At 43.0% G+C, this 27832-nt stretch overlaps 1 protein-coding gene across 7 annotated transcripts in view; it reads left to right on the top strand.

The window, feature by feature from the left end:
• CCM2 (CCM2 scaffold protein) overlaps positions 1-27832 on the top strand; it is a 101500-nt gene that overhangs the window by 42397 nt on the left and 31271 nt on the right. The window contains exons 1-2 of one of the 7 annotated variants that reach the window (XM_023558606.2): positions 3321-5003; positions 12964-13137. The exons of 1 other annotated variant lie outside the window; for it this stretch is intronic. In XM_023558606.2, coding sequence (XP_023414374.1) covers positions 4905-5003; positions 12964-13137 — 273 coding nt within the window. In that variant the 5' untranslated portion in view covers positions 3321-4904. Of the gene's footprint in view, positions 1-3320; positions 5004-12963; positions 13138-27832 lie in introns of those variants that run through there. 5 more of the 7 variants (XM_023558603.2, XM_023558602.2, XM_010598278.3 and 2 more) reach the window with 5 other exon arrangements.

Below are 27832 nucleotides of genomic sequence, written 5' to 3'. Positions count from 1 at the left end.
CCTCCAGACTAAGACATGGCGGTGACCCCATGTATTGCAGAGTACGTGAAATTGTGTTGATTCATGCATAGATATGGTGACTCAAAATTAACCGTAACATTTAATTAAGCCACCAGGTGCTCCTTGGAAACCTTACGGGGCAGTTCTCCTCTGTCCTGTAGGGTCACTATGAGTCGGAATCGACTTGACGGCAACAGGGTTTTTTTTCTATTCTCAACCTGTTTTAGAGTATTCGTAGAGTCGTAAGAGCGTCACCATAACAAATCCAAACTTTTCCTTTCATAGATTAGGAAATTTAAGTCTGCGAAGTCAAAGTTGGTTTGTTTGGGGACATACAACTGTGTAGTCTCAAAGTTGTGACTTAGACATGGGAGCTCTGGGGGCAGGTAGAGGTGCCTGTCAGTTGGGAATTTTAGAACAAGGGGCACTTTGCTGAACCCCCACTTGGAAGTGCGCCTCTCTGGTAAAGGTCTCGTCGCCAGGACTGACGCTCCCTTAGAGCAGACACCAGGAAAAAAGGCCGCGTCTGCCACCTGCTCCCCAAGTTCTGAGACAGACGGACTCAGTCAATGTTATCCCCTCTCCCTCCCTTCTGAGCTGAGTAAAGGCAGCAGCGTCACCAGCACAGCCTTTTGTGGCAGAAAAGGGGTAGCTTAGGACATTAGCCTTGTCATTGTTTTTTTTTTTTTTTTTTGCTTTGGTATTTGAATTTGCAGAACAGTTATGTTGTTAGGTGCTGCTGAATCGGTTCCAACTCTTAGCGACCCGGTGTACAACAGGACGAAACACTGCCCAGTCCTGCGCCATTCTCACAGTTGTTTTGCTTGAGTCCATCCTTGCAGGCACTGTGTTAGTCTGTCGTCTTGAGGGTCTTCCTCTTTTTCGCTGACCCTCTAACAGTTAATACTCCCAAAATAGTTTCTGGCATTTGATTACACAGTGTTGGTCAGAAACCAGTAAGGACCCCTATAGGGCTCTGCACACTGAAATCAAGATGAAAAAGGCATTTCTTCTGTGTGTGTGTGTGTATGTTTTTCACATAGCTTGTTAATATTTTGCCAATGATTTTATGATGCTGCCTGCTCCTTAAACTTGTTTTAAACTGTAAACATTGCCACTGAGTTTTTTTGTTTTTAAACTATGAAATAAACCATTTATTTGTTTTGTGTAATTTGTGTGCTTTTTGCTTCTATGCTTAATATTTTATTGTGTTTTAGACAAAATAATGTTGGAGAGGTTGTGGAGAGACTGGAACACTTACACACTGCTAATGGGATTGTAAAATGGTACAGCCACTTTGGAAATTGATTTGGTGCTTCCTTAAAACACTAGAGCTACCATACGATCCAGCAATCCCACTCCTTGGAATATATCCTAGAGAAATAAGACCCTTTACACAAACAGATATATGCACACCATGTTCATTGCAGCACTGTTTACAATAGCAAAAAGATGGGTGCAACCAAGGTGCCCATCAACGGATGAATGGATAAATAAATTATGGTGTATTCACACAATGGAATACTACGCACTGATAAAGAATGTGATGAATCCGTGAAACATTTCATAACACGGAGGAATCTGGAGGGCGTTATGCTGAGTGAAATTAGTCAGTTGCAAAAGGACAACATTGTATAAGACCACTATTATCAGAACTCAAGAAATAGTTTTAACAGAGAAGAAAATATTCTTTGATGGTTACGAGAGTGGGGAGGGATGGAGGAAGAGGAGTTTCACTAATTAGATAGTAGATAAGAACTGTTTTAGGTGAGGGGAAAGACAACACACAATACAGGAGAGGTCAGCACAACTGGACTAAACCAAAAGCAAAGAAGTCTCCTGAATAAACTGAACGCCTCAAAGGCCAGCATAGCAGGGATGGGGGTTTGGGGACCGTGGCTTCAGGGGACATCTAGGTCAATTGGCATAATAAAATCTATTAAGAAAACAGTCTGCATCCCATTTTGAAGAGTGGCGTCTGGGGTCTTAAACGCTAGCAAGCAGCCATCTAAGATGCATCAACTGGTCTCAGCTCACCTGGATCAAAGGAGAATGAGGAACACCAAGGACATAAGGCGATTACGAGCCCAAGAGACAGAAGGGGCCACATGAACCAGAGGCTACATCATCCTGAGACCAGAAGAACCAGATGGTGCCCAGCTACAACTGATGACTACTCTGACAGGGAACACAACAGAGAGAGAACCTCTGAGGGAGCAGGAGAGCAGTGGGATGCAGACCCCAAATGCTCATAAGACCAGACTTAATGGTCCGACTAAGACTAGAAGGACCCCAGTGGTCATGGCCCCCAGACCTTCTATTGGCCCAGTACAGGAACCATTCCCAAAGCCAACTCTTCAGACATGGTTTGGAATGGACCATGGGTTGGAAAGGGATGCTGGTGAGGAGTGAGCTTCTTGGATCAGGTGGACACTTGAGACTATGTTGGCATCTCCTCCTCGGAGGGGAGATGAGAGTGTAGAGGGGGTTAGAAGCTGGCGAAATGGACACGAAAAGAGAGTGGAGGGAGAGAGTGGGCTGTCTCATTAGGGGGAGAGTAATTGGGAGTGTGTAGCAAGGTGTATATGGGTTTCTTTGTGAGAAACTGACTTGATTTCTAAACTTTCACTTAAAGCACAATAAAAATTATTAAAAAAAAAAGAAAACACTCTGCATCCCACTTTGGATAGTGGCATCTGGGGTCTTAAACGCTAGCAAGCGGCCACCTAAGATGCATCAATTGATTTCAACCTATCTGGAGCAAAGGAGAATGAAGAACACCAAAGATACAAGGTAATTATGAGCCCAAGAGACAGAAAGGGCCGCATAAGCGAGAGACGACATCATCCTGAGACCAGAAGAACTAGATGGTGCCTGGCTACAACTGATGACTGCTCTGACAGGGAACACAACAGAGAACCCCTGAGGGAGCAGGAGATCAGTGGGATGCAGACCTCCAATTCTCGTGAAAAGACCAGGCTTAATGGTCTGACTGAGACTAGAAGGACCCCAGTGGTCATGGTCCCCAGACCTTCTGTTCGCCCAAGACAGGAACCATTCCCAAAGCCAACTCTTCAGACAGGGATTGGACTGGACAATGGGATAGAATATGATACTGGTGAAGAGTGAGCTTCTTGGATTAAGTAGACACGTGAGACTGTGTTGGCATCTCCTGTCTGGAGGGGAGATGGGAGGGTGGAGAGGGTCAGAAGCTGGCCGAATGGACAGAAAGAGAGAGAGTGGAGGGAAGGGGTGTACTGTCTCGTCAGGGGGAGAGCAATTAGTAGTGTATAGCAAGGTATGTATAAATTTTTGTATGAGACTGCCTTGATTTGTAAACTTTCACTTAAAGCACAATAAAAATTAAAAAAATTTTTTTATTATGTTTTAGGTGAAAGTTTATACAACAAATTAGGTTCCCCTTTAACAATTTTTATGCAAATTGTTCTATATTGTTGGTTTAGATTACAATTTTTTTTAACATGTCAGCATTGTCATTATTTCTATTCTTTATGTTCTGTTTCCATTAATCTAGCTTTCCTTCCTTCCCCTCCTTGCCTCCTCATCTTTATTTTTGGGTAAATGTTGACCATTTGGTCTTACATAGTTGATTGTTTAACAGAGCATATTACTCACGGGCGATATTGTTTATTTTATACCCAGTCTATTACTTGGCTGAAAGGTGGCCTTTAGAAATAGCTTCAATTCCAAGTTCAAAGGGTATCTTAGGGCTGTAGTCTTGGGGGTTCCTCTAGTCTCTGTTGGCTTGATAGGTCTGGCCTTTTTTAGGAATTTGGGTTTTATTCTACATTCCCCCCACCCCACCCCACTCTATCTGGGACCTTCTATTGTGTCCGTGGTGAGAATGGTCAGTAGTGGTAGCTGGACACCATCTGGTTCTTCTGGTCTCAGGTTAGAAGAGGCCGTGGTTCGTGTGGGCTACTAGACTCTTGGACTAGTTTCTTCTTTGAGCCTTTGATGTCCTTCATTCTCTTGCTCCGTACAAATGCAGACTGATAGTTGTATCTTAGATGGCCACTTGCAGGCTTTTAAGACCCCGGATGGTACTGGCCAAACTGGGATGTAGAACATTATCTTTGTGAACTATGTTACGCTAGTTGACTGAGTTGTCCCATGAGACTATGGTCCCAAGCCTTTTGACCCAGTAAACCTTGCGTTTTGTTCAGATATATCTAGGAAGCCTCCATACCTGTGCCCCCATGTGGTTTGTTATGTATGTGGATGTATATGCAGCACACACAAGCATGTATATACATGTGCCTACAGATACACCTATCTGTAGGCACATACGTGTATATATACTCGAATATGCCTTCCGGAGCACATATGTGCATCCATATCTGCCTATATAACCACACACATATTTTTTCGTTGTTTTTACTGTTGTTGCAAAGTTGTATGTTATAGCACTTACCAAAATTGTCCCTTTTTCTCATGTACTTCTTAGTGTCTTTATTTACCGTGGTCAGGTTGTGCTGATCTCACCCATATTCGAGATTGTCTTTCCCATCACCAAAAGTAGCAAGTGTCTATTATCTAGAAAGTGATTCTCCCTCCTTCTCCCTCCCATCCTCGGTAACCATCAAAGAACTTTGCTTTCTGTGTGTATATATATTCTTGATTTTTTGTAGTAGTGATACCATACAATATTTGTCTTTTTGTGATTGACTTTTCACTCAGCATAATGTCTTCCAGATTCATCTATGTTGTGAGATGTTTCACGGATTCCTCATTATTCTTTATAGTTGTGCAGTAGTCGCCACTGGGTTTTGCAGAAGGAAGCTGTGGTTTCTTGTCTTCCTGCTTATCCACATGGTTTTCTTCAGAGGGAGGGCTAACGTCTAACCGTATTTTTCAACAAAATCAGAAGTAAATAAAGTAGAATGCACAGTAGTTGTCGGCAGAGTGGAAGGAACCAGAATTTCTCAAAGGAAATTCTTCCTCAAACAGACTTTCAGACTGGATACTCCATGGAGAATGAGGTAGGTTCAAACCCAGTGTGCTAACTGCCATCTGGAAGGATTGTTTTGGTTCCTCATGGGTGGCATCATGGCTGTTGGCCCGAGTTTGCTCTTTGTGACTTGCTGCTTTGGAAAGGTGTGATGAAGGGCTATGTCTCTGGCTTCCTGGCCTGTCCATGGAGGTGAAAAGCCGCCCCGTCCAAGTGGAGTTGGTAGTTACACTCGTTCGTTTTAACTGAAGTGTAAGAGGCGATATGTTTTATATCTTCTAGGGAAAAGTAGGAGCCCTGGTGGCACAGTGGTTAAGAGCTCGACTGCTATCCAAAAGGTCGGCAGTTGGAAGCCACTGGCCGCTCCTTGTAAACCGTATGGGGCAGTTCTACTCTGTCCTACCGGGTCTCTAGGAGTTGGAGTCGACTCGATGGAAACAGGGTTTTGGTTTAGGGAAAAGTAATTTTCATGTAGTCGATTGGTATCCAAGATCTGAGTTGAAAAACGATTTAGGGAGAAGGTCAAGAAAAAGCACACGCATGTCTGAAAAGATTCACGCCGAGAATTCCATGCATGACGTCCAGTGTACAAGAGCCCTAGCCCGAGGTGGCCCCTTCTGTCCCCTTGGTTTGGAGATGGCTTCCTGGGGAGACCGAAGTGCCTCTGTGGCTGTCCCTGGGTATAAATGTGCAGTGGTGGGGTGTGATCTGTGCTTCGGGCTCTGTCAGCACATGTCTCGGGAAGGCCTGTGGGCTAGGACCTTGTCGTGTTCCTTACCGAGCCTCTGGCACGCATCAGGACTTGCTGAGGTTGAGGGGGACACACTACCCTGGAGAGGCCCATTGGCTGGGACCGTGTCGCGTTCATTACAAAGCCTCTGTCGCACCCGAGGAAGGCGCTGTGTGTCCATTGGCAGGCACTTTCATATTTCCGTGTGGCTTGCAGTGCAGCCAGTGCTGGGCGTTGGTGGAAATTAAGATCAGCGATGTTGCAGTATGGGCGTAAGCTGAAGGCAGGCCTTCATCATGGAGTCCTGTGGCATTCCTTCACTGTGTCCTGGGGAAGTGTGTGGGCTGTGGTTTATGAAGGCGGGAGGCATGCCTGTGAGGGACAGTAGCTCTGACTCCCCTAGCTGGACGGGATTGTAACTTACACTTTGCCCCAGATTTCCATGGAAACTGGGCTGCCTCTGGAGCCATACTCAGACTGCTTATGGTGCCTCTTGAGCTCATACTCACTCCTCCCTTCTTGCCTGTCCCCCATTAGCTTGTGGGTACGTTGGGCCAGGGACAGTGGTTTGTTCACTGTTACAGTTCCTGTGCCTGGTGCATAGTAAGTGCTCATTAAACACTTGCTGAATGTTGAACTGAGGGACACCCACCCAGGGCCTTTTACTTCAAAAAGTGTTGTTCCAGGGCAGTCTTGTGTTATTAATTAGGCTTCTGTCTGTAAAAACCTGCCTTGCAGTGTATCATAAGGATTAAATAAGAACATATGTGTAAATGCTTAAACACTGTTCCCAAAACATACTAGGTAGTCAGTGTATCTTCATTTTCTTCTTTAGATGTCTTAGCACCTCCTCCAGAGCAATAGTGAGCTCGGCATTTTGCATCAAGGACCTCATTTGATAGGGGCAGCTTTATCATTTGCTTTGATCCCCACATAGCTGCTCACTGTCCCATGAGTCCGGTTGTCGTGGTTCTTTCAGCTGATGCATTTCTCATTGTAAGTTAATGAATGGATAGTCTGTCTTACAAATTAGTCTTTGGAGAATTTGTTTAGTAGACTCAGTTACTTAGAGGTGGATCACTCCCGATGAACTAATAAAGTTGAGCTTTCAAGCTAATGAAGCTCAAGGTCAGCCTCCCAGCTCTATGAGAAGCATCCTTTCTCTGGTTAAATTCTAAGTTGGCCAGCTTTGTGCTTTTTGTTCTTTTTAACTAAGAGCTACATTTTAGGCTTCAACTCGAAAAATTGTTTCATGCTTAGGACAGAAAATATTGTAAGAATCTAGGGATCTTTCCAGAGCTGATCCAGAAAGTTCCTTACAGTGAGAGAGGAATGTCTGCCACGTGCTGCAGAGGAAAGAGCACTGGATTGTACACTGTCCTGGCCCTGGACTGGACTCTGGGCCAGCTCGTTCAGCCTTCATGGCTTCAACTTCTTCATGAGGTATAGGCACAGTTGAACCCCAAGATCCAGTCCCAGGAGAGAAGCATTACTCAGCTCCATGCACCTTCTGGGAGTCCAAACCAGTCCTGTCTCTCTGTTTGTAAGATCATGTTGGCGGTGCAGTGAACATGGGTGCTCAGTGAAAATTACTTGTTCACAGAAGAATGAATGAATGATTGCTGGGATAAAACCACTTTTTAGCTCTGCTGAGTCTTCTGTAGGGTCTTCCAATTGACCATAAAGCGGAAAAAAAAAAAAAAAAAAGCCCATTGCCGTCGAGTCGATTCTGACTCACGATTGAGAGTAGAACTGCCCCATAGAGTTTCCAGGGAGCAGCTGGTGGATTTGAACTGCCGACCTTTTGGTTAGCAGCCTAACTCTTAACCACTGTGCCCCCAGGGCTCCTGTTGGAATCCTGATTCTGTGTGTCGAAGTATTTTTAATTATTTCTTAGTCGTTTATCTTTTTACCAAACTTGCCTTTAAATTTCATGTCCAAAAGCAACATCAGTTCCAAAAATCTGAGGTAACCTCATGTTCGGCTGTGTTTCTGGAATAAACTGGTGGACCTCCACTCGGGGCCTTCCGCCGCCCCCTCCCAGCCCGCCCTGCTCCCAGCTGCGTTATTGTCTGGCTATCGACGTGGTAAGCTGGGCTGGGGCCTCGGCCCGTCGCCCTTCTCTGCGGGCAGCAACGTCAGTGCGTGCTGCACAGACGTGTGCACTGGGAATTGTGCTCTGAGCAGCAGAGAACTGCAGTGAGTTTACTAGAATGGGTTGCTTTACTGACTGATGTCAACACTACTTTACAGGACGGCTTATCTACTAATTAAAATTATCTAGGATTTAAATATATATACATATATATATATACATATATATATATATATATATATATATATATATATATATATATATATATGAAAGAAGCATGTGGTGCCTGCTGTATTCAGGACTCACCACCAAGGAGAGAAAGACATGGCTCTGCTTCCACATAGTTTACACAGAGTTTATATTCTGTTCAGTTGCCATGAGCTTGAGGCCTGAATGAACTAGGGCAGTTCATCTCTTGGAGATGCCTTGGAAGCACAATTAGAGAGCTGGTGTCGCGGGTCAGCCACCTGTCTTTGTAGTCCCTCTTTGCTTAGGCTTGCACCTTAAAAAAATATAGAGCAGTTTTGCACTAAAATATGCCCTTAAGAGGTCTTGCTGTTCTTAAGCACTGATGGGCTATTTAATTCTCCTTCCTTGAGAGCAGGAACTGGGTCTCATTCATTCACAGCACCTTCCTGATGCCTGGCACACAGTGAGCACTAAATAACTGTTTGGTTATTTTTCTTGTTTCATTAAGCTCTGATTAACCAGCATTTATTGATCTCCAGCTGTGTGCCAGACACTGTGCTAGTTGCTAGAGTTACATAGGGAAATAAAATCTTAGTTCTCAAGGCAGAGGAAGATAGATTTGGGCTCAAATAGGAAGAATGCACCCTCCAAGACCAATTCTTCAGTGAGTGTCCTGTTTCCTGTCATGGCAAGGAAGACTGCAGACCTGGGTGCTGGTGTCCTTTCAAGCACAGCCAGTGATTTCATGTGCAGACCAGGATCTCATGATCTATACAGGAGAAGTGAAATAACAATGTCAATTGTATGCAGCTTGTTAACTTGTTCATTCGGATGGGCTTCTTGGTTAGAAGTCGATCTTGGCAATTCTCATCTTGGAATTGCATTCGTGTTAACTCCAGTGTGTGGAATAACTAGGACTGGCTAACAAGCAGCTTCAGGAAGAGCAAACAGATGGAGCTGAGCTGTTTGCTTGCACTTTCAGATTCAGAAACCAGTTATTGTCTATGCCACAGACAGTTATTATTGAGAGGGAGTGAGCTTTGGGGAGGTGCTGATTAGAAGTGGGTTAGAGACAGATTTTTACCTCTGGCCAATTTCGGACTATCTGTGTCTATGGAAACTGTAAGCATCTTAAGGGCAAGGATCATATGTTGTATACTACCTTTGTATCTCCACAGCCTCTAGGACAGTGCCTTACCTATAATAAAAAAAAAAAAAATAGGACCTAGGAAAATATCTGTGCAGAAATAATCAAAGGATCAAACACAACATGTTTAAAGAGTAATTCTGCGGTTGAGTGTACCCTGTTTTCAGCAGGGCACTGAGGAAACTTGACCTTTACATGACTAGGATTACATTACTGAGTTTTGAGGGTTATATTCAATTTACAGTTTTTCGTCAGTGGTTGCCTGACAGATTGTTGGTTATCATTTCCCACCATTCCTCTCTGTGAACTTTCCATACTAGCCCACTGGTCCTTATACTTTTCCACCTGTGGGCTTTCCCCTGAGTACACCCCACTCCTGCCACTTGTTCAGAGTCATCCTGGGCTTGCGCTAGTGGTAGGATTAAGGAAACCAAAGCCTAACTGGGCCCTCAGAGCTGAGCTGGCTTGTTGCTGGGTCAGGAGCACAGGCCAGGGGAACTGTATTGTCCATTCTACAGCCAGTCTGATGTGAACTTCATGGAGATTGTCTTAGTAATCTAGTGCTGCTATAACAGAAATACCACAAGTGGATGGCATTAACAAAGAAGTTTATTCTCTCACAGTCCGGGAGACTAGAAGTCCGAATTCAGGGTTCCAGCTCCAGGGGAAGGCTTTCTCTGTGGGCTCTGGAGGAAGGTCCTTGTCATCAGTCTTCCCTTGGTCTGGGAGCATCTCAGTGCAGGAACCTCAGGTCCAAAGGACACACTATTCTCCCAGTGCTGCTTTCTTGGTGGTATGAGGTCCCCATGTCTCTTTGCTCGCTTCTCTCTGTTATATCTCAAAAGAGATTGGCTTAAGACACTACTTAATCTTGTAGACCTCATCAGTATAACTGCCACTAATCCATCTTATTACATAATAGTGATAGGATTTACAACATACTGGGAACTCACATCAGAAGATAAAATGGTAGACAATCATACAAGGCAATCATGACCTAGCCAAGCTGGCAGATATTTTGGGGGGACACAATTCAATCCATGACAAAGATCTTATCTAATAATGTTGGATTTCTTGCATTGTTTAACTTTTCATGCTCTTAGAGCATGAGTCAGAATCAACTCTAACAGCAGTGGGTTTGGTATAGCTTGTCTCAGCTTAAGTGTAACCAGCTGGAGGCAGGAACTGTATAGATCCTTTTTAAAAACACTTTGTATCATGGATAATTTCAAATCTAAACTAGAGAGACGAGCAAATGAAACTCCATGTATGTATCATCCAGCTTCAGTGGTGACCAGCCCATGCCAAGTCTCCCTTCCTCTCTCCCCCATTCTCTTGGCAGGAAGTGTTGCGGGACTGAACGTGGGTGTGGTGATAAGAATGGGAAGGGTGAAACGTGCCCCAGGGTCACAGGAGCCGGGCTGCAGGGGAAGAAGTCCCGGGGTCACAGGAGATGGGCCGCAAGGGGAGAAGCCCCATGACCTGAATATAGACTCGTCTGCTGGGGGGAGCCAGGTGAAGGGATGCGTTCTAGCGAATTTCAGAACCATCATACCAGGTCTGTGGGGACAAAGGATGGTGGCGGGACCAGGGCATGGGTGACGAGTTCAGCCTGGGATCTGCTTGGGTACAGATTTGTTGTCTAGTCTGCAGTGAGGACGTGCAGAACAAAGGGGCTGGGATCAGAGTCTGGACACCAGTCATAGTACAGGAGCTGAAGCTATAGTCCATCATTAAGAATAACAGTCATGGGGTAACTGCTGACACATGCTTTGTGCCTCCCAGTGGATCCATACGTGCTCAGAGCTTCACTTGGGTTACTTCATTGTTGGCCCACAAGAGTCTGACAATGTATCATTAGCCCCATTTTACCAGCAAGGAAAGTTTAGTGAGGTCGACTCATATGCTTAGTAAGTGGTAAAGCCTAGATTGTACCAGGCCAACTTGTTTCCAGCGCAGAGGTCAAGTCTAGAACCTTGAGGAACATTTCTATTTACCAGACAAAGGGAAGAAATGAGTGAAAGAAGAGCCCAAGGATCCATGAGGTAACAGGAAACCAAGCTAGGGGAGGCAGCCAAAGGGTGGTCTCGCTGTAGGGGTATAGAGGCACACAGTGGGCAGGGCCCCAAGGACCACAGCTCTCTGCTTGCTGTTTGGGGTTTTTGCCACATGAGCTCCCACATTAGTATTAGTCTTAGTGGATGTCTGGACTCAGAGCCAGATACCAAAGGGCCAGTGGTTCCAGGTAGAGAGTGAGGGCTGTGGAGCGGGCAGAGAACCCACCTCTGGCAGCATGATCTCTCAGGAGTGTTGGGGCCTTACTTCGTGAGGTTTTGTTTTGTTTGGGGTGGGCTTTGTTTGCCAATTGTTTGACTTGTTTCTGATGTTGGCGAGCTGAGTGTGGTGGGAAAGAAGTCAGCACCCAGGATAGGATTTGGCCTCAGCAGGGTTGGCTGGGAAATACTGGGGCCCAGAGGCTGGCTTTATTCCATTGTGCCTGTGTCATCTCTGAACCTTAGTCCAAATCAGTGGATTTGATGAGATGTTTTCTCGGGGTCTCTCCCAGGTTTCATGACCCCACTTTGTATTGAGTTGGCATGTGGCAGAATTTCTGGTGTGCAGAGGAGAAACAGAAGTGAGGGCTTTAATAAATGTCTAGTGATGGAGGGAGTGCGTCTGAGCCCCACCTGCTGCCTTGGGGCCGGCAGCTCCGCCCACCAGGCCTGCAGTAGAAGGTGGTTTCATTCTCTCCTTGCCCAAGCAGCCTCAGGTGAGGATCACAGAAAAACTATGGAACTGTAACTTCTCTCCCTCATATAGTAACACTTTGGATTTTGCAGCCCTGCATATGGTTGCACACTTGTGCTGTGTTCTCTCTGGCCATAGGACCCTGGAGCGCATTGGGAACTGTGAGGAGAGTGAGGGTGTGCTTCACTGGTGTTTTGCTGCATGCGAGTATCCAGTGACCTCAGTAATTGTTTGAACCTCTGTCCCCAGTCAGAAGATTTCAGATTGCTAATAGATTTGAGTCTGCAAATGGCACAGATTTCTGTTTTTGGTTTGATACTTTACAGAGTTATTGAGCAGGAAGTACCGTGCCTTTTCCTAGGAATCCATAGGTGCGGTTTTCTTTGGTTCTTCCTCTCACTTTGTGCTCACCAAGGCTTGCCCCCTATAGGCCTGTTGGTTTGCACTGGCACTTGACTATCTTAGCCTATGCTCTGTGAACTGCCAGGCGTCCCGGGAGGGAAGGGAGTGCGTAAAAAGCACGTATGTGCTTCACTCAGGAGAGTCTCTACAGAAGGGAAGAAGTGTGAGTTTGGCCAGGTGGTACTTGTGAGATGCATGACTTGCTGATGCCAGCAGTGGGCCACTCTCCACACCTGCCTTCTCAGAGTTTCTTGAAAAGGGAATAAACCACTGGAGCCAGCAAGAGTTGGAGTGCACGTTACATTTTTTGTGTTCCAGGGGAAGTCCTTTCTGTCCCTCGCCAGCTAACATTACCAATACCTTGAGGAGAGCTGGCCCTTGACTTCCTGTTGTATGAACAGGGGAAGAATCAGGACTTTCACCACCAGAGGGCAGCACAGTCAGTCCCTGGCCCGGTCTTTGCCCATTCCTGCCTGCTGGGTCCCAGGGGAACCAAAGTCCCTCTTACCTAACTGCTATAGTCTGATCCTTTTTTTTTAACAGCCCAGCAGTTGCCAGCCCCTATTTGCATGGGTACACCATGGCAGTGATTTTGGTTTCTTCTGCTTGTTCACCATAGTTAGCACAAAACAAAGAATTTGTAAATAATGAAATCCAATCATTGCCATTTTTACCTGCAGCCTGGAATTGTGTCGCCATTTAAACGCGTATTCCTAAAAGGTGAAAAAAGTAGAGATAAGAAAGCCCATGAGAAGGTGACAGAGAGGCGCCCTCTGCATACTGTGGTGCTGTCATTGCCTGACCGAGTCGAGCCAGACATACTGCTGAACGACTATATTGAAAAGGAAGTAAAGGTAAGTTGTCACAAGCAGCAGGAAGTGACTGCCAAACTGAAAAAAAAAAAGGTAATGCCTTTTATCCACCGGGTGCTTTGAAATTTATACAACACTTTCACATAAATACCTTCGTTGACTCTTCGACTTGTCATCTTGCCTACGGTAACAGATCTAATAACTGGAAGAAACAAAACTCAGACCCGTGTCTTCTGGTTCCTTTTATAGTAGCCTTCCACGTTCTTTCTCTTGAAGGCCTGGCCATGTGTGTAGGCGTGTGCTGTGACCACCCAAAGGGGGTCATAGAGGCAGGAGAAGCACTCACATCACTTATACTTTACAGATGAAAAAAGTTACTTGATTGAGGCCCTGGAGCTATTTAGTGTCACAACTTAGAACCCAGGTCTCCTAAATTCAGTGTTCCTGAATCTGTTGTTCTATCACAGCCTATGCCCAGAAGACTTGTGGTTAGACAGGACACGTGAAATGCATGTGTGTATTCTTACTCCCTCCCCAAAACACACGAAAATGAAAGTAAATGAATACTTTCATTTATAAAGCCACAAGGTCAGAGAACATAGGAAAAAAGATAACAGTGAATGAGTGATGTCCATAAACTTGGAAGAAGGCAACCAATAAAGGTGAGGTAGCTGAATTAGCAGAGGTCAAAGAGGTGACCTGAGTCTCTTCAGAGGACACCAAGTCAGCCATGGGGTTCAGGGGAGAGGCATGGAACTGTGTGAATGTTTTTTGTAGGGCATTCCCACTCTCACCTGGCAAGATCAGATGATTAGCCTTTCCCCTTTCCTTTGAGAAATAGGAGGTTTCAACTATAGAGAAATTAAACGCGAAAGACCTGGACATGGGTACACCAGGCACAGAGAAGAGTGGGATACAGACCCAGATTACAAACAAGGGAGTTAAGTCAAAACCTGTTTACAAAATAATGAGAATACCTGATCTCATTTCTCTGACAGGCTTCCAGAGGGCCTGCAGCCAGGCCTTTTACCCAAGAGGATCCTTGCAGGGATGCTTACGTGGGGAAGTCAAACAATCCCATAGAAGTGCTGCCTAGATACTGACACTGGGGAGATTACCTCCTAATCTGCCTCAATAAAGCCCAACACTTGATAACTCCGTCCATGTACACAGAGCTCCTTAGGCAGCCCAAGGGATGAGTACACTTTTGAGGAAAACTTCTGACAAACAATAAGTAAATAACAAATGAAACAATGACAATGCAGAAAATAGGAAAAATAAAAAAATCTAAAAAATATATAATGTTCTGAGAATGATAAGAGAAAATGTTGTAACTATAAAATAACAAGATTTTTAAATAAAAAAGGCAGGGAAAAGCTTTTGGAATTAGAATATATTAAAAAATTCAATAAAGGGGTTCAAAGATAAAGTCAAGAAAATTTCCCAGAAAGGATAACCAAAAGACAAAGATAAAAAATTAGTAAACAAAAGATAAGAGAGAGAGAGAAAAAAAAGAGATGATGAAAATTAGTGATCAGTCCAGAAGGTTCAACATCTGACTCATTTGAAGAAAGAATAAAGAGTGAGGAAGAAATTACTAAGAGAGTAATACAAGAGCATTCCTAGAATTAATTAAAGGACATGACTCTCTAGATTGAAAGAATCTCCCTGTAATGCATAGAAAGAAGACTCATTGCATGTGCATGAACCCATTCTGAGGAAGTTACTGAAGGATGTGCTTCGTCAAAATACAAGGGTTAACCGAGAAGGAGGAAAACATGGAATTCAGAATCTAGGGGATCTAACACAGAAAAGAGGCAAAGATAATTCTCAAGGGGATAGAAAAGTCAAGAATCTGAGAGGAACAGCTCTAAAATGCAACCAGTCCTAGTGGGAAAGGGAAATATACTTTATATGTTTGGTTAGAAAAATATATTGAAGGCACAATTGGCCTCTTTTCACCTGGAACAACAGAGGAAGAAGGACAGGAATAGGAGGATATGGAACTGTGGTTAATTGGCTCCGTTAACAACTGCTTCGTTTGCCATGAGACCAGAAGAATTGGATAGTGCCTGGTACCATTATTGAACATTTTGATCAAATATTCTTTAGAAGAATCCTGATCAAAAGGGGGAAAATGTAGAGCAGAATTTCAGGTTTCATGGAATCCAGAATTTCTGGAGCCATGGAGGATAGAAGAACCCCTGAAACTATTACCCTGGGATAATCTTTAAACCTTAAACCAAAAACATCCCCAGAAATCTTCTTAAAATCAAACAGTAGTTCAGCTTAACTAGTAAAAAAAATGTCTGCCTTGAGCGTTGTGCTCCATTTTATGGGATCAAATTGACAACAGCAACTCAAAAGATTAGATAGGAACCTTAGGGGGCAGTGAGTTTATGTTAATGGGGGAGAAACAACTCAGAAAAGGAGGGTGAGAATGGGGGCAAAACTCAGAGAATGTAATCACTGTTGCTGAATTGTACATGTAGAAGCCATTGAATTGGTGTGTGTTTTGGTCTGTATATTCTCAACAACAACAAAATAAATAAATATATATATATATATATATTTTTTTAAATTACAGATATGCTTTAAAACCAAAAAGAAAACCACAATGAGATTACCAGTTCACTCCTACTAGTATGGCTAAGATCAAAAAAACAGAAAATAACAAATGTTGACAAGGATGTGGAGAAATTGCTGGTGGAAATGCAAAATGGTACAGCCACTGTGAAAAGCAGTTTGGCAGTTCCTCAAAAAGTCAAACATAGAACTGCCATTAAAAAAAAAAAAATTGCTGTCGATTTGATTCCGATTCATAGCAACCCTATAGGACAGTGTAGAGCTGCCCCATAGGGTTTCCAAGGAGTGCCCGGTGAATTCGAACTGCTGACCTTTGGGTTAGCAGCCATAGCTCTTAACCGCTACACCACTATGGTTTCCAGAACTACCATATTGACCCAGCAATTCCGCTCCTGTTTTCAAGAGAATTGAAAACAATGGTGCAAACAGACACATGTACACCAGTGTTCATTCCAGCACTATTCACAGTAGCCAAAAGGTGGAAACAACCTAAATATCTACCAGAGGATGAATGGGATAAACAAAATGTGTGTGTGTGTGTGTGTATGCACACACACACAATGGAATACTACTCAGTATACTACTCAGTAACACTAACGCGTGTTACAATATGGATGAACCTTGAAAACATTATGCTGAGTGAAATAAGTCAATCAAAAGGACAAATACTGTATATCTCACTTACATGAAATAACAAAAATAGGTAAGAGTATAGAGGACAAAGTAGGAGCAGGGGTTTTATCCCTGCTAGGTTGTTTCATCCCCCTGGACTTCTGCCTTCACGCAGCAGTAACGAGGCACCCTTTCTCCTCCCCACTGGAGTAATGTCAGAACGTTCTGGGTAGGACTTCCTCCACTGCCCAGGCTCTCCACTCCCTGTGGTGTCGGTATAGGCCATGTAGGGAGCAATAGAAAGGTATTAAGCCATTTCTACCTGTCTCATCCAGGGAAGTATCAGTGGAGGCCTAGTGGGAAGCCAGAACTACCATCATGCCTAGAAGTAAAGAGGGGACCCCACTTGGGTGTCATCAGAGGCCAAATGGGGAATTTGACTTTGTACCTCAGCCTGGTTGTAACAGGGTGGTTCCCCAACTCCATCGTCCTATAGGATTTGAGCAAAAGATCTAACATTATCTTATCAAAGTCCAAAGGGAGAGGAGAAAGAGAAATAATAGCCTAAACTTCCCTAATTTGCCAAAAGACAAACTTAGAGATTTGAGAAGCTGAGCAAACCCCAAACAGGGCGAGTCCAAAGAAATCCACACTGAGACACATCATAGTAAAACTTCTGAAAAGTAAAGACAGAAAAAATCTTGAAAGCAGCAAGAGATAATTGACATCTTGCCTATAGGGGAAAAGCAATTTGAATGACAGCAGATTTCTAAACAGACATCATGGAGGCTAGAAGGAAGTGGCATAGCATTTTTTTTAATTGTTGAAAGACCCTGTAGTATCAAGGATAATAAGAGAATATTTCGAGTAACTCTAAACATACATTTGACAACTTAGGTGAAATGGACCAATTCCTCGAAAGGCAGAAAACTACCACAACTCACAAGTATGAATAGATCATTTGAATAGCCCTATAACTAATTTCCAGGGAAATTCAATATGTAATTTTAAAACTCCCAAAAAGAAATCTCCAAGCCCAGATGATTTCACTGGAGAATTTTACCTAATGTTGGAGGAGTTAACACCAATTCTACACAATCTGTTCCAAAAAATAGAAGGGAGAAAACACTTTGCAACTCATTTTATAAGGTCCATATTACCCAGATAAGAAAACTAGCCAATGATGGTACCAAAATAAATAAATAAAAATACAGGCGAATATTCCTTATGAATATAGACACAAAAATCCGTAACAAAATATTAGCAAATAAAATACAGCAGTTTATAAAAAGAATTATACTGTGGCCAAGTGGGATTTATTCCAGGTCCGCAAGGTTGGTTCAGTATTTGAAAATGTAATCCACCATATTAATAGGCTAAGTAAGAAAAGTCACATGATCATACGTCAATGCAAAAAAAGCATTTGACAAAATTCAACACTTATTCATGACAATAGTTCAGAAAAATAGGAATTTAGGGGAACTTCGTCAACCTGACAAAGATTATCTGTAAAAATATACAGGTGATGTTATTCTTAATGGTGAAAAATGCTTATTCCTTAAGATTAAGAGCAAGGCAAGGATTTCTACTCTCATCGTTCTTATTTAGCATTGCTGGGAGCTCTAGCCAGTGTGATAAGTCAAGGAAGGGAAATGAAAGGCATACAGTTTAGAAAGAAAAAAATGAAACTTTCCCTATTTGCAGATACGATTATTCAGAGATTCTCAAAAATCTACAACAAAACCTTATAGAACTAATAAGTGAATTCAGTAAGGTTGCAGGATATAAGGTAAACATACAAAAGTGAATTTTAATTCTATATACTAGCAATGAATACATGGACACCAAAATTAAAAATACAGTGCCATTTATAATTACTTTTTTTTTTAAAAGAAAAGTACAGGTATAAATCTATTAAAACGTACAGGATTTGTATGCTGAAAACCACAAAACACTGATGAAAGAAAAAAAGATCTAAATACTTGGAGAGATATACTGTGTTCATGGGTTGGAAGACTGAACACAGTAAACACGTCAGTTTTCCTCAGTAGTGTACAGGTTTGATATAATTCCTATCAAAATCTCAGCACGATTTTTTATAGATAAAGACAAGATTATTCTAAAATTTATATGGAAAGGCTAAGGAGCTAGAAGGGCTAGAACAAATTTGAAGAAGAATAAAGTGGGAGGAATCAGTCCATTGGATTTTAGGATGTGTTGTCTGTATCCTAATACAGCATCAGGAATGTGTGGTAGAGGCAGAGGGATAGACACACAGATCAATGGAACAATATCATGAACCCAGAAATAGAGCCATACAAACATGACCAACTGATTTTTGACAGAGGTGCAAAAGCAAGTCGGTGGAAAAATGATGGCATTTTCAACAGAGTTATGTCATTCTATACTTGACACTTCATAAAAACTCAACATAGATCATTAAATGTAAAATATAAGACTATAAAACCTTTAGGGAAAAATAACATAGACAATGTTTGGGATCTAGGGCTAGGCAAAGAGTTCTTAGACTTGACACCAAAGACATGATCCATAAAAGAAAAAATGGATTTAAAAAACTGACAAACCGGACCTCACCAAAATTTAAAATCTTATGCTCTGCAAAAGACATTGTTAAGAAGATGAAAAACAAACAAGCTATAGAATGGGAGAAGGTATTTGCAAGCCACATATCTGACAAAGCATTAATATCTAGAATATAAAGACCTCTTAAAACTTAGCATTAAAAAAAAGCAGATAATCCACTTAGAACATGGGCAAAAGACAGATATTTCACCAAAGAAGATATACAGATGACAAAAAAGTACATGAAAAGATGCTCAGTATCATTAGCCATTCCAAAACCAAACCAAACCCAGTGCTGTCAAGTCGATTCCAACTCGTAGTGACCCTGTAGGACAGGGTAGAACTGCCTCACAGAGTTTCCAGGGAGCACCTGGTGGATTCGAACTGCCGGCCCTTTGGTTAGCAGCCGTAGTGCTTAACCACTACGCCACCAGGGTTTCGCATTAGCCATTAGGAATATTCAAATTAAAACCACAATGTAGTATCACTACACATCTATAAAAATCTCTAAATAGTGGTGACACTACCAAATGCTGGCAAGGGCAAGAATGCAGAGAAACTGGGTCCCTGACACACTGCTGGTGGGAATGTAAAATGGTACAGCCACTCTGGAAAACAGTTTGGCAGTTCCTTCAAAAACTAAACATGCAACTACCGTACAACCTGGCAGTTTTACCCCTAGCCGTTTATTACAGAGAAATGAAGGCTTATGTTCACACCGAAACATGTATCTGAATGTTTATAGCCCCTTTATTTGTAATAACCAAAAGCTAGAAAAAACCCAGATGTCCTGAACAGGCGAATGGTTAGACAAAATCTGGTCCGTCCATACCATGCAGCACCACTCAGCAATAAAAAGGAATGAACTGTTAATGCATGCAACAGCTTGGATGAACTCTCCGAGAATTAGGCTGAGTGAAAAAAGCCAGAATCCGAAAAGGCTACATGCCGTATGTTTCCCTTCATAAAACATTATTAAAATAACAAAATTATAGAAATGTAGAATCGATTAGTGACTTGCTGGGCGTTAAGGAGGAGATCAGGAGGGAGGGAAGTAGGCGTGTCTATAAAAGGACAACATGAGGGATCCTTGTGATGGATGGGTTCTGTATCTTCACTGTGTCAATATCCTAGTTGTGATACTGCACTTCGGTTTTGCAAGATGTTGCTGTGGGTAACAGGGTAAATGCCTATGTGAAATTACAATGATCTTAAAAGAAAGTTTAGTTAAAAAATTGTGCATGGAAGAAATTGTAATTATGGTACACTGCTTGGCTTAGCAATGAAATAGAATATACATGAACAAAATAATATAAGCACCAAGTAATGATTAGGTCAAAAATTATCTAAATTGAAGAAAAAAAGGGAAATGAGAGTGGTGTTGTAAGAGAATTAAACCTTTATCTTAATCGGAAGTCAACAGATAATATCTTAAACTGATACATCCAGCAAGAATAACATGAACACATTATTTAGAAGTAATATTATAATTTTTAAAATAATTAGGAGAAACAATTAGAAGACTTAGAAGTAGTTGCCTCTGGGAAGTGGTTTATAAAGTTGTCGTTTTTTGTTACACACTTTTTGGGGCTGCTTGCCTTTTTAAACTGTGTACGTTTATTCTTTGATAAAATAAAAATGAATAATGACAACAACAAAATTCACCAGCAATGGGGAAATATTCAGTTCCACATTCTTCAGTGTGGCTCTTTATGGAAAGTTTTTTGTATTTAGAATGTACATTAGTAAGGTTGAGAGATTACTAGTAGGCCCTATCTTCTGGGTGTTTACCGTGTTCAGCAGCAGTTTGTTCAGCATTTCAAGTATATTTTTATACTTTATTAAGCCTTTGTAAAGTAGTTACCATTCTTCCATCACAAGCCAGCATTTGTATCAGGAATGCCCAGTACAGTGTATGGTTTGTATGGTTCACAGTGGGCACATAGGTGCTTGTTGAATGTAGGAGTGGACATGACAGCTCTAACTTGAACTTGAGGTTTGCTGGGACATTTTAATTCTGGGAGGAGACAATGGGTAGTTCATCTCACCTGTCGTAACAAACCCCAAAATCTACTTGATTAGATTTTTTTTTTTTTTTAGTTTATATTATTTTTTAAAAATTGAATATTCAGTTTATGTATGGATACAAAATTCAAATGGTATTCTTGGTGAAAATAAGTCTTCCTGCCCTATTTTTGGAATCATACAGTTCCCTCCCTGAAATGTGTCACTGATACCACTTTTTTGTGTCTCCTCACACAGATAGTGTATCTGTCTCAAGCATACATGTTTTTTCCAAATGATTACATAGTATACGGAAACTCTGGTGGTATAGTGGTTAAGTGCTACGGCTGCTAACCAAGGGGTCGGCAGTTCGAATCCACCAGTCGCACCTTGGAAACTCTATGGGGCAGTTCTACTCTGTCCTGTAGGGTCACTATGAGTCGGAATTGACTCGACAGCACTGGGTTTGGTTTCTTTTTTTTTGGTTTACATAGTATATAGTGTTTGCATTTTGCATTTTACACTCAACGGTATATCTCAGAGAGGGTTCCATATTAGAATATACAAAGCTGCCTCGTCCATTTTAATGGCTGTGCAGCATTCCATTGCATGACTGTATTATATGTTCTTCAGCCAGTGCTCTCTTGATGCCCATTTGTGTCCAACCATTTCACACGTTTTACTCACTCCTATACCTGTCGGAATCGACTCGAGGGCACTGGGTTACTGGGATACCTGTCGCTTATTATACCTATAGGATGAATTCCCAGAACTTGAATTTCTGGATCTAAGGCTATATTATTTTTTAACTTGATAAACGTTGCCAAATTGCTCTTTGAGATGATTTAAACCAGTGTGTACCATCAGCAGTATATGAGAATAACTGTTCCTCCACACTCTTAAGAACACCACATTGTATCCTCCAACTTTTTGGTCTTTGCCAATCTAACAGGCATAAAATGTTTTCTCATTATGGTTTGTACTTACTATGAGTGAGGTTGAGTATCTTTAAATGTTCAAGAGTCATATCTCTTTTAAACTATCTTTCCATATCCTTTGCCCATTTTTCAGCTGGGTAATTGGTTGTTTTCTTGTCCGTGTTTAGTAGCTCTAACATACTAGGTAGGTTAGGCCTTTGCTGTGAAATTTGTTGTAGATGTTACCCTCAGTTTGTCATTTGTCTTTGGTCATGGTTGTTTTAGGTTGGTTTTCTAGGAGCAAAGCCTGAAACTGGAGGTCTCATTGAATTGATTTGAGGGCGTGGTTGCTGGAGAAGGGAGTGATGAAAGCAGGATACTGCAGAGGAAGAAGATATGAGAAGCGTGTGGGCTCAGAGGCTTGTTTTAAAACGATCCCATGCTCTAAAGCCATTTGTCTTCCTTGAAGCAAGGCACCTGGTATTTTAGTCGTTGGCTGTGGAATGTGTGTGAGATGAAGGAGGTCGCACACAAGGAGTCCCCAGGTTAGGTGTCTCCCATTTAACCCAGGGCAATTCTTTGAAGAAGGAAGCAGCTGGGAGCTATCATCAGTCAGTACTCAGAGCAGCTATAAAGAGTTCTCAGTGGCAAAGGAGATTTGAGAGGGCACCAATAGCACCTGCCATGGTCTACCTGTTGCACTTTTCAGATCCTCTTGTTTCTCACATGAAGTCCACTCCATCCAGACAAAGCTTATCCAGGATTGTTTGATCCTGATTTCTGCAAAACATTCCAGACGAACCACAGCCCCCACTGTTCCAGTGGGTCGCAAGGCTGCAGCTGGTGCTCATTGTCTCCCTCCTCCCTTCTAGAGTGTCTTCTCCTAGCTTGCAGTTCTGGTGCTCCAGATGGTTTGCCTTGGGCTCTGACCCCTTGGTCACCTTGCACTTACCAGTGGGTGCTGCATTTGCCCATTTACAATTACAACAAGTCACGGGAATAGCAAAAGACACATGAGGGTGTCACCAGACATATACGTTTCTGTCCTCATTATGTGGCAGCATTGCCCACCTCCTCATGATGATCAGCCAGCCCTGCCAGAACAGTAACTCCTTTATTTATTTGTCTACAGCTCGGTCAGGCGGGCAGCTCCTAGATGGAGTCGAATTTTATAGGACTGTTGAATCCCATGGTCATGAGCCTGCCACTGTATATCCTTTACTACAGGGTGGGTTATCTGATCCGAGGTGATGTTATGTCCTATCCCATGTCAGTAGGTCATACGCTCCCTGAGCGCTTGGTTGTGAGTTGAGACATGACAGACAGTAAAAGACAAATCCATATCCAGTGTACGTGCTAATGTTAGTTAGGCAGAAAAGATTCATATTGTAGGGTTGAAGGATTCCCAGCTATTCAACTTGCCAGCAACTGGCTGGTTGGTCTCCTTAACGGATGATGCCTTATCAGGGCTGCAGGATTGCTCTTTATTGCTGGCAGGTCCAACATTCAGCAGTGGCTATGACTGGGTCACTTTGGTGAGAGTTAGCCCCTGCTATTGGGCCCATGCATGGCTTCCGCCCCTGCCACCATGGCCACTCCATTCATAAACCCATCATATAAGCCAGAGGACATGCAGGGTGAAATCTACTGGCCAAGTCATCCTTGCCACCTGGTTGTTTAGTGCTCTTTCTGCAGTGAATTCTCTCTGGTGGACGTAGAACTGTGATATAGAGGTTACATACCTATGTCTCCTCTCCAGACTTTGTCCTTGCTTTTCCAATTTTGGTCTTTCCAGGCGTTGGCCAACCAGCTAGCCATTCATGACTGCCCATAAGTCTATAATGGCCACTTCTCTCTGCACTCAAAGAAAGTTTCCCCTCACTACTGTCTTTCAGGGCCTCCCATGAAGGACCATAATGCATTGGCTTATACCCAAATACTAAGAACCAGGGTCAATTTTTTTCCCATGGTGTGGTGGTTAAGAGCTCGGCTGCTAACCAAAGAAAGGTTGGCAGTTCAGATCCTTGGAAGCTATGGGATGGTTCTACTCTGTCCTAAAGGGTCACTATGAGTCGGAATCAACTCGACAGAAATGGGTTACTGGTTATCACCTGAATATTGGGAGCCCTTTTTGTGCCCAAAGGTGTGAGCTAAGGGAGAGAGTTGGGTACAACAACATCATGTCATATGGGCTATCTTTTTTGGCTTAAATGTACCCACTAGGCTTATTCCAGTGTGATCCTGCTGTGCCACTCCTATTTTATGACAGATGGTTGCTAGGCACACCTGACTTTATGACTTGGTGGATCTGACATTTCCTGCCTCATAATGGGCAGTTCTGGCTGCGCAGTTACTTGAGTCCCACAGTAAAATGCTCAAAAACATGCCAGGAGCTGCTTTTGTAATGGTGTGTAAGTCTGTTGCAGGTGGCGTGGCCTTGCCCCAGAACCCTAAGATTCTCTACTGTGACTCTCCTCTTGGGGTTTGCCAGAGCAGAAAACTCACACAGCATATTTCTCTACCACAAATACTTCCAATACCACAGGCTCTGCCAGGCTGATCGACCTAAGCAGCAAGGCTGCTTGTATTGCAGCCTGGACCTGCTGCAGAGCCCTTTCTTGCACCAGGCCCTACACAAAGGACCTTCCACACCATCCAGTAAATGGGTGGTTACAGTATCCCGAGGTGCAGAATATTGCTTCCAAAAGTCAAAGAAGCAGACCGAATGTTATGCTTCTTTCCTAGTAGAAGATGCAAGGTGCATGTGTTGGTTGTGTGTCAGCTTGGCTGGGCCATGATTCTCAGTGGTTTGGCAGTTACGATGTATTTTGGCAGCTATGTAATGATGTAATCAACTCCATGATGAGATCTGCTATGAGCAGCCAGTCAGTTGAAAGGGAGTTTCCTTGAGGGTGTGGCCTGCCTCCAGTATATAAATGGATGTTCCAACAAGGCTGTCACTTTTGGATCCTGCATCCAGTTTGTCATCATCTGACCTCCAGTTCTTGGGACTTGAGCTTGCATCTTACCTGCCAGTCTTGGGATTTGTCAGCCTCTGCAGCCTGTGAGCCAGTGGCCTGTCCTCTGCCTTGCTGATCTTGGGTTCATCATCCCCTACAGCTGTGTGAGTCAGGAGAAGCCTCTAGCCTGATGCCTGATGCCTGACAATGAACTTGCCAGCCTCTACAGCTGTGTGAGCCGTTTCCTTGAGATAAATCACTCTGTCTCTCTCTATGCTTCACTGGTGTTACTTCTGTAGCGAACCCAGCCTAAGACATTTGGTACTGAGAGTGGTTCTAGAGAAATAAAATTGTAAGGATGAGTTTTCTATATTATTTCTCAAGTCTGGATAGTCTTAAAGGTGTTGATGACTCTGCTTCCAGTAGTAAAGAGGGCACTGCTAATCCATGGCGTAGAGTGGCAATAGAAATAAGCAAAATATCACTACCAGTAGATCAAGTACTGGTGAGAGGCAAGGCTCTGGGTGATGGCATATTTGATACTTTTCTACAATCCTGTCATAATGAGAAGTATAAGGAAGCTGGTTGGTTGGTCGGTCCTACTTCCGCTAGACAAAGTAGTGAAAGAAAGAGATGAGCTCAAGGCTTCAGAGTCACAGCTCAAGCGCCACATGAACGACCTCAAAGTTGCCACTTGTGCCCTGAAAGAAAGCGTTATTTCTTCTAGGTAAGAGAGCTGATGTTGCCGAAAACCAAACCCAGAGCCTTATCATAAGAGCAGCAGAATTACAACATCAATTTAATTCCCGACCTTGAATGGTGTCTGAAGTTAAAGTGAGGTCATCGATTGGGAAGAAATGGAATTCTGAAACTTGGAAAGTTGTCATATGAACAGATAAATGGGAAGCTGGGGACAGTGAGCCCCTAAATTCCGTTGAAGTGTTCCTGCCAACAGAACCAGCCCTCTCACTCCCATCTAAAGAGATTAATCCAGCTTTGTCTGCTAAGTCACCCTCCCCAGTAAAACCATTAGCCCCTCCACTTGCATCTGCTGAGATTATCCCTGCTGTGTCTGAAGAGCCTTTGTCTGAGTCATCCCTTAGGGATGCATCTGAGTCATCACCTGAGGCAGATGCCTTATGAAACATTGCTGAGTATCCTCAGAACACATCCCCATCACCCATTTTTCCTTCTAGACCTATATCTAGACTTAAGTCCCAGCAAGCCCCAAAAGGTGAAGTACAAAGTGTGACACAGGAGGAGGTGAGCTACACTCCAAAAGAACGGCTTGACTTTTCTAACATGGACAAACAAACCTGGGGAATATGTGTGGGAATGGTTATTAAGGCTGTGGGGTAATGGTGCAAGGAACAAAGTTGAATCAGCCTGAGTTCGTTGATACGGACTCACTAAGCACAGATTCTTCATTCAGTGTTTCATTTTGAGAGCTTAGGAAAGGATCTAATAGTTTATTTGGTTGGTTTGCTGAAGCATGAATTATGTGGTGGTGGCCTCCACTAAATCAAGTTGACGTACCAGACCTTCCTTGGTATACTGTAGATGAAGTTATCCAAAGGCTTAAGGAAATTGGCATGTTAGAGTGAATTTACCAGGTTAGACCCATATACACAATATGGAGTGCCCAGAAGATACACCTTTTACCACAACAGTGAGGAACAAATTTGTGAAGGGAGCCCCAGCATCCTACAAGGCTACTGTGATTGCTATTTTATGTAAGTCAAATGTGACAGTGGGAACTGCCCTAACTGGATTATGATACCTAACTACAATGGGGCTGACTGGATCCTGTGATGTAGGGGCCAAGTGATGACACTCATCAAAAAAAAGGTGGTTGTGGTTACCGTAATGGATAGGGGAGTCAAAGCAGTAATCAAAATAGTCTGACTCATATGGACTTACGACATTGGCTACTTAGTCATGGTGTCCCTAAGAGTGAAATAGTTAGGAAATCTTCTAAATATCTACTTGATCTATACAAGCAGAAGAATTCTAGGTCAGCTGAATGACAGTCTAGCTCAAATTGCCGGAATAGAGAGTCACGGCTCCAAAATCAATTCCCAGACTTGAGCCAGTTTACAGACCCACAACCCCTTGAGTGTACTTCCAAAAATTTATACTGTTAATCTTTCTCCCACCCATCTGCAAAGGGATCTACTGCCCTTAACAAGAGTGACTGCTTACTGGGAAAAAGAAAATAATGATTTTTCAGGGATTGGTGGACACCGGGTCTGTACTGACACTAATTACAAGAGACCCAACACCAATTAGAGTGGGGACATACGAAAGTCAGGTTGTTAATGGAGTCTTAGCTCATGTCCGTCTCAAAGTGGGTCCAGTGGGTGCTGGAACCCATCCTGTAGTGATTTCCTCAGTTCCAGAATGGATAATTGGATTCGTCAGCTCCTGCAACTATGTGAGTCACAAGAAGCATCCAGCCTGACACCTGACCTAGGGACTTGGCATTTGCTGGCCTCTACAACTGCATGCATGAGCCATTTCCTTGAGATGAACCTCTCTCTTTCTCTCTCTCTCTCACTCACTCTCTCTCTCCATATATATATATATATATATATATATATATATATATATATATATATATGTATATATAGACACATACACATGTGTCCCTGGTTTTGCTTCTTTAGAGAACCCAATCTAAGACAGTGAGGATTCTACAAACTGTTATGTGTTCCTGTTAGACATCCAAAAAGTGAGAAGATGACCACCAGTCGGATCTTGACACACTTTGAGATGGACCTGGGCCTGGACTCCAGGTATTACCTGACCTCCATAATCCTCTACCCTAACAAGTCCATGTTGGAGTTTGGTTCAGCATCACCTCAGACTCTCCATCTAATGCCCCTCACCAAAAAGACTTTCCTTTCACAAGTATACTTTCACCCAAGTAGATGACTGTAAGTCCATCCAGAAGGAACCAGGGGAATCACTGTTGCATATACTCACCCCATTTACATGGAGACTTGGCCTCTCCTTCAGTCAGTGTTCCTTTGTCTATGAAGTGCCTCAAGTGTGGAAACTTTGTAAGGGTACTCT

This window comes from Loxodonta africana, chromosome 8 (assembly GCF_030014295.1).
Source record: "Loxodonta africana isolate mLoxAfr1 chromosome 8, mLoxAfr1.hap2, whole genome shotgun sequence".
Taxonomy (NCBI): Eukaryota; Metazoa; Chordata; class Mammalia; order Proboscidea; family Elephantidae; genus Loxodonta; species Loxodonta africana.
Note: the sequence above shows the minus strand (reverse complement) of the source record. Positions and strands in the feature narration are given on the sequence as shown.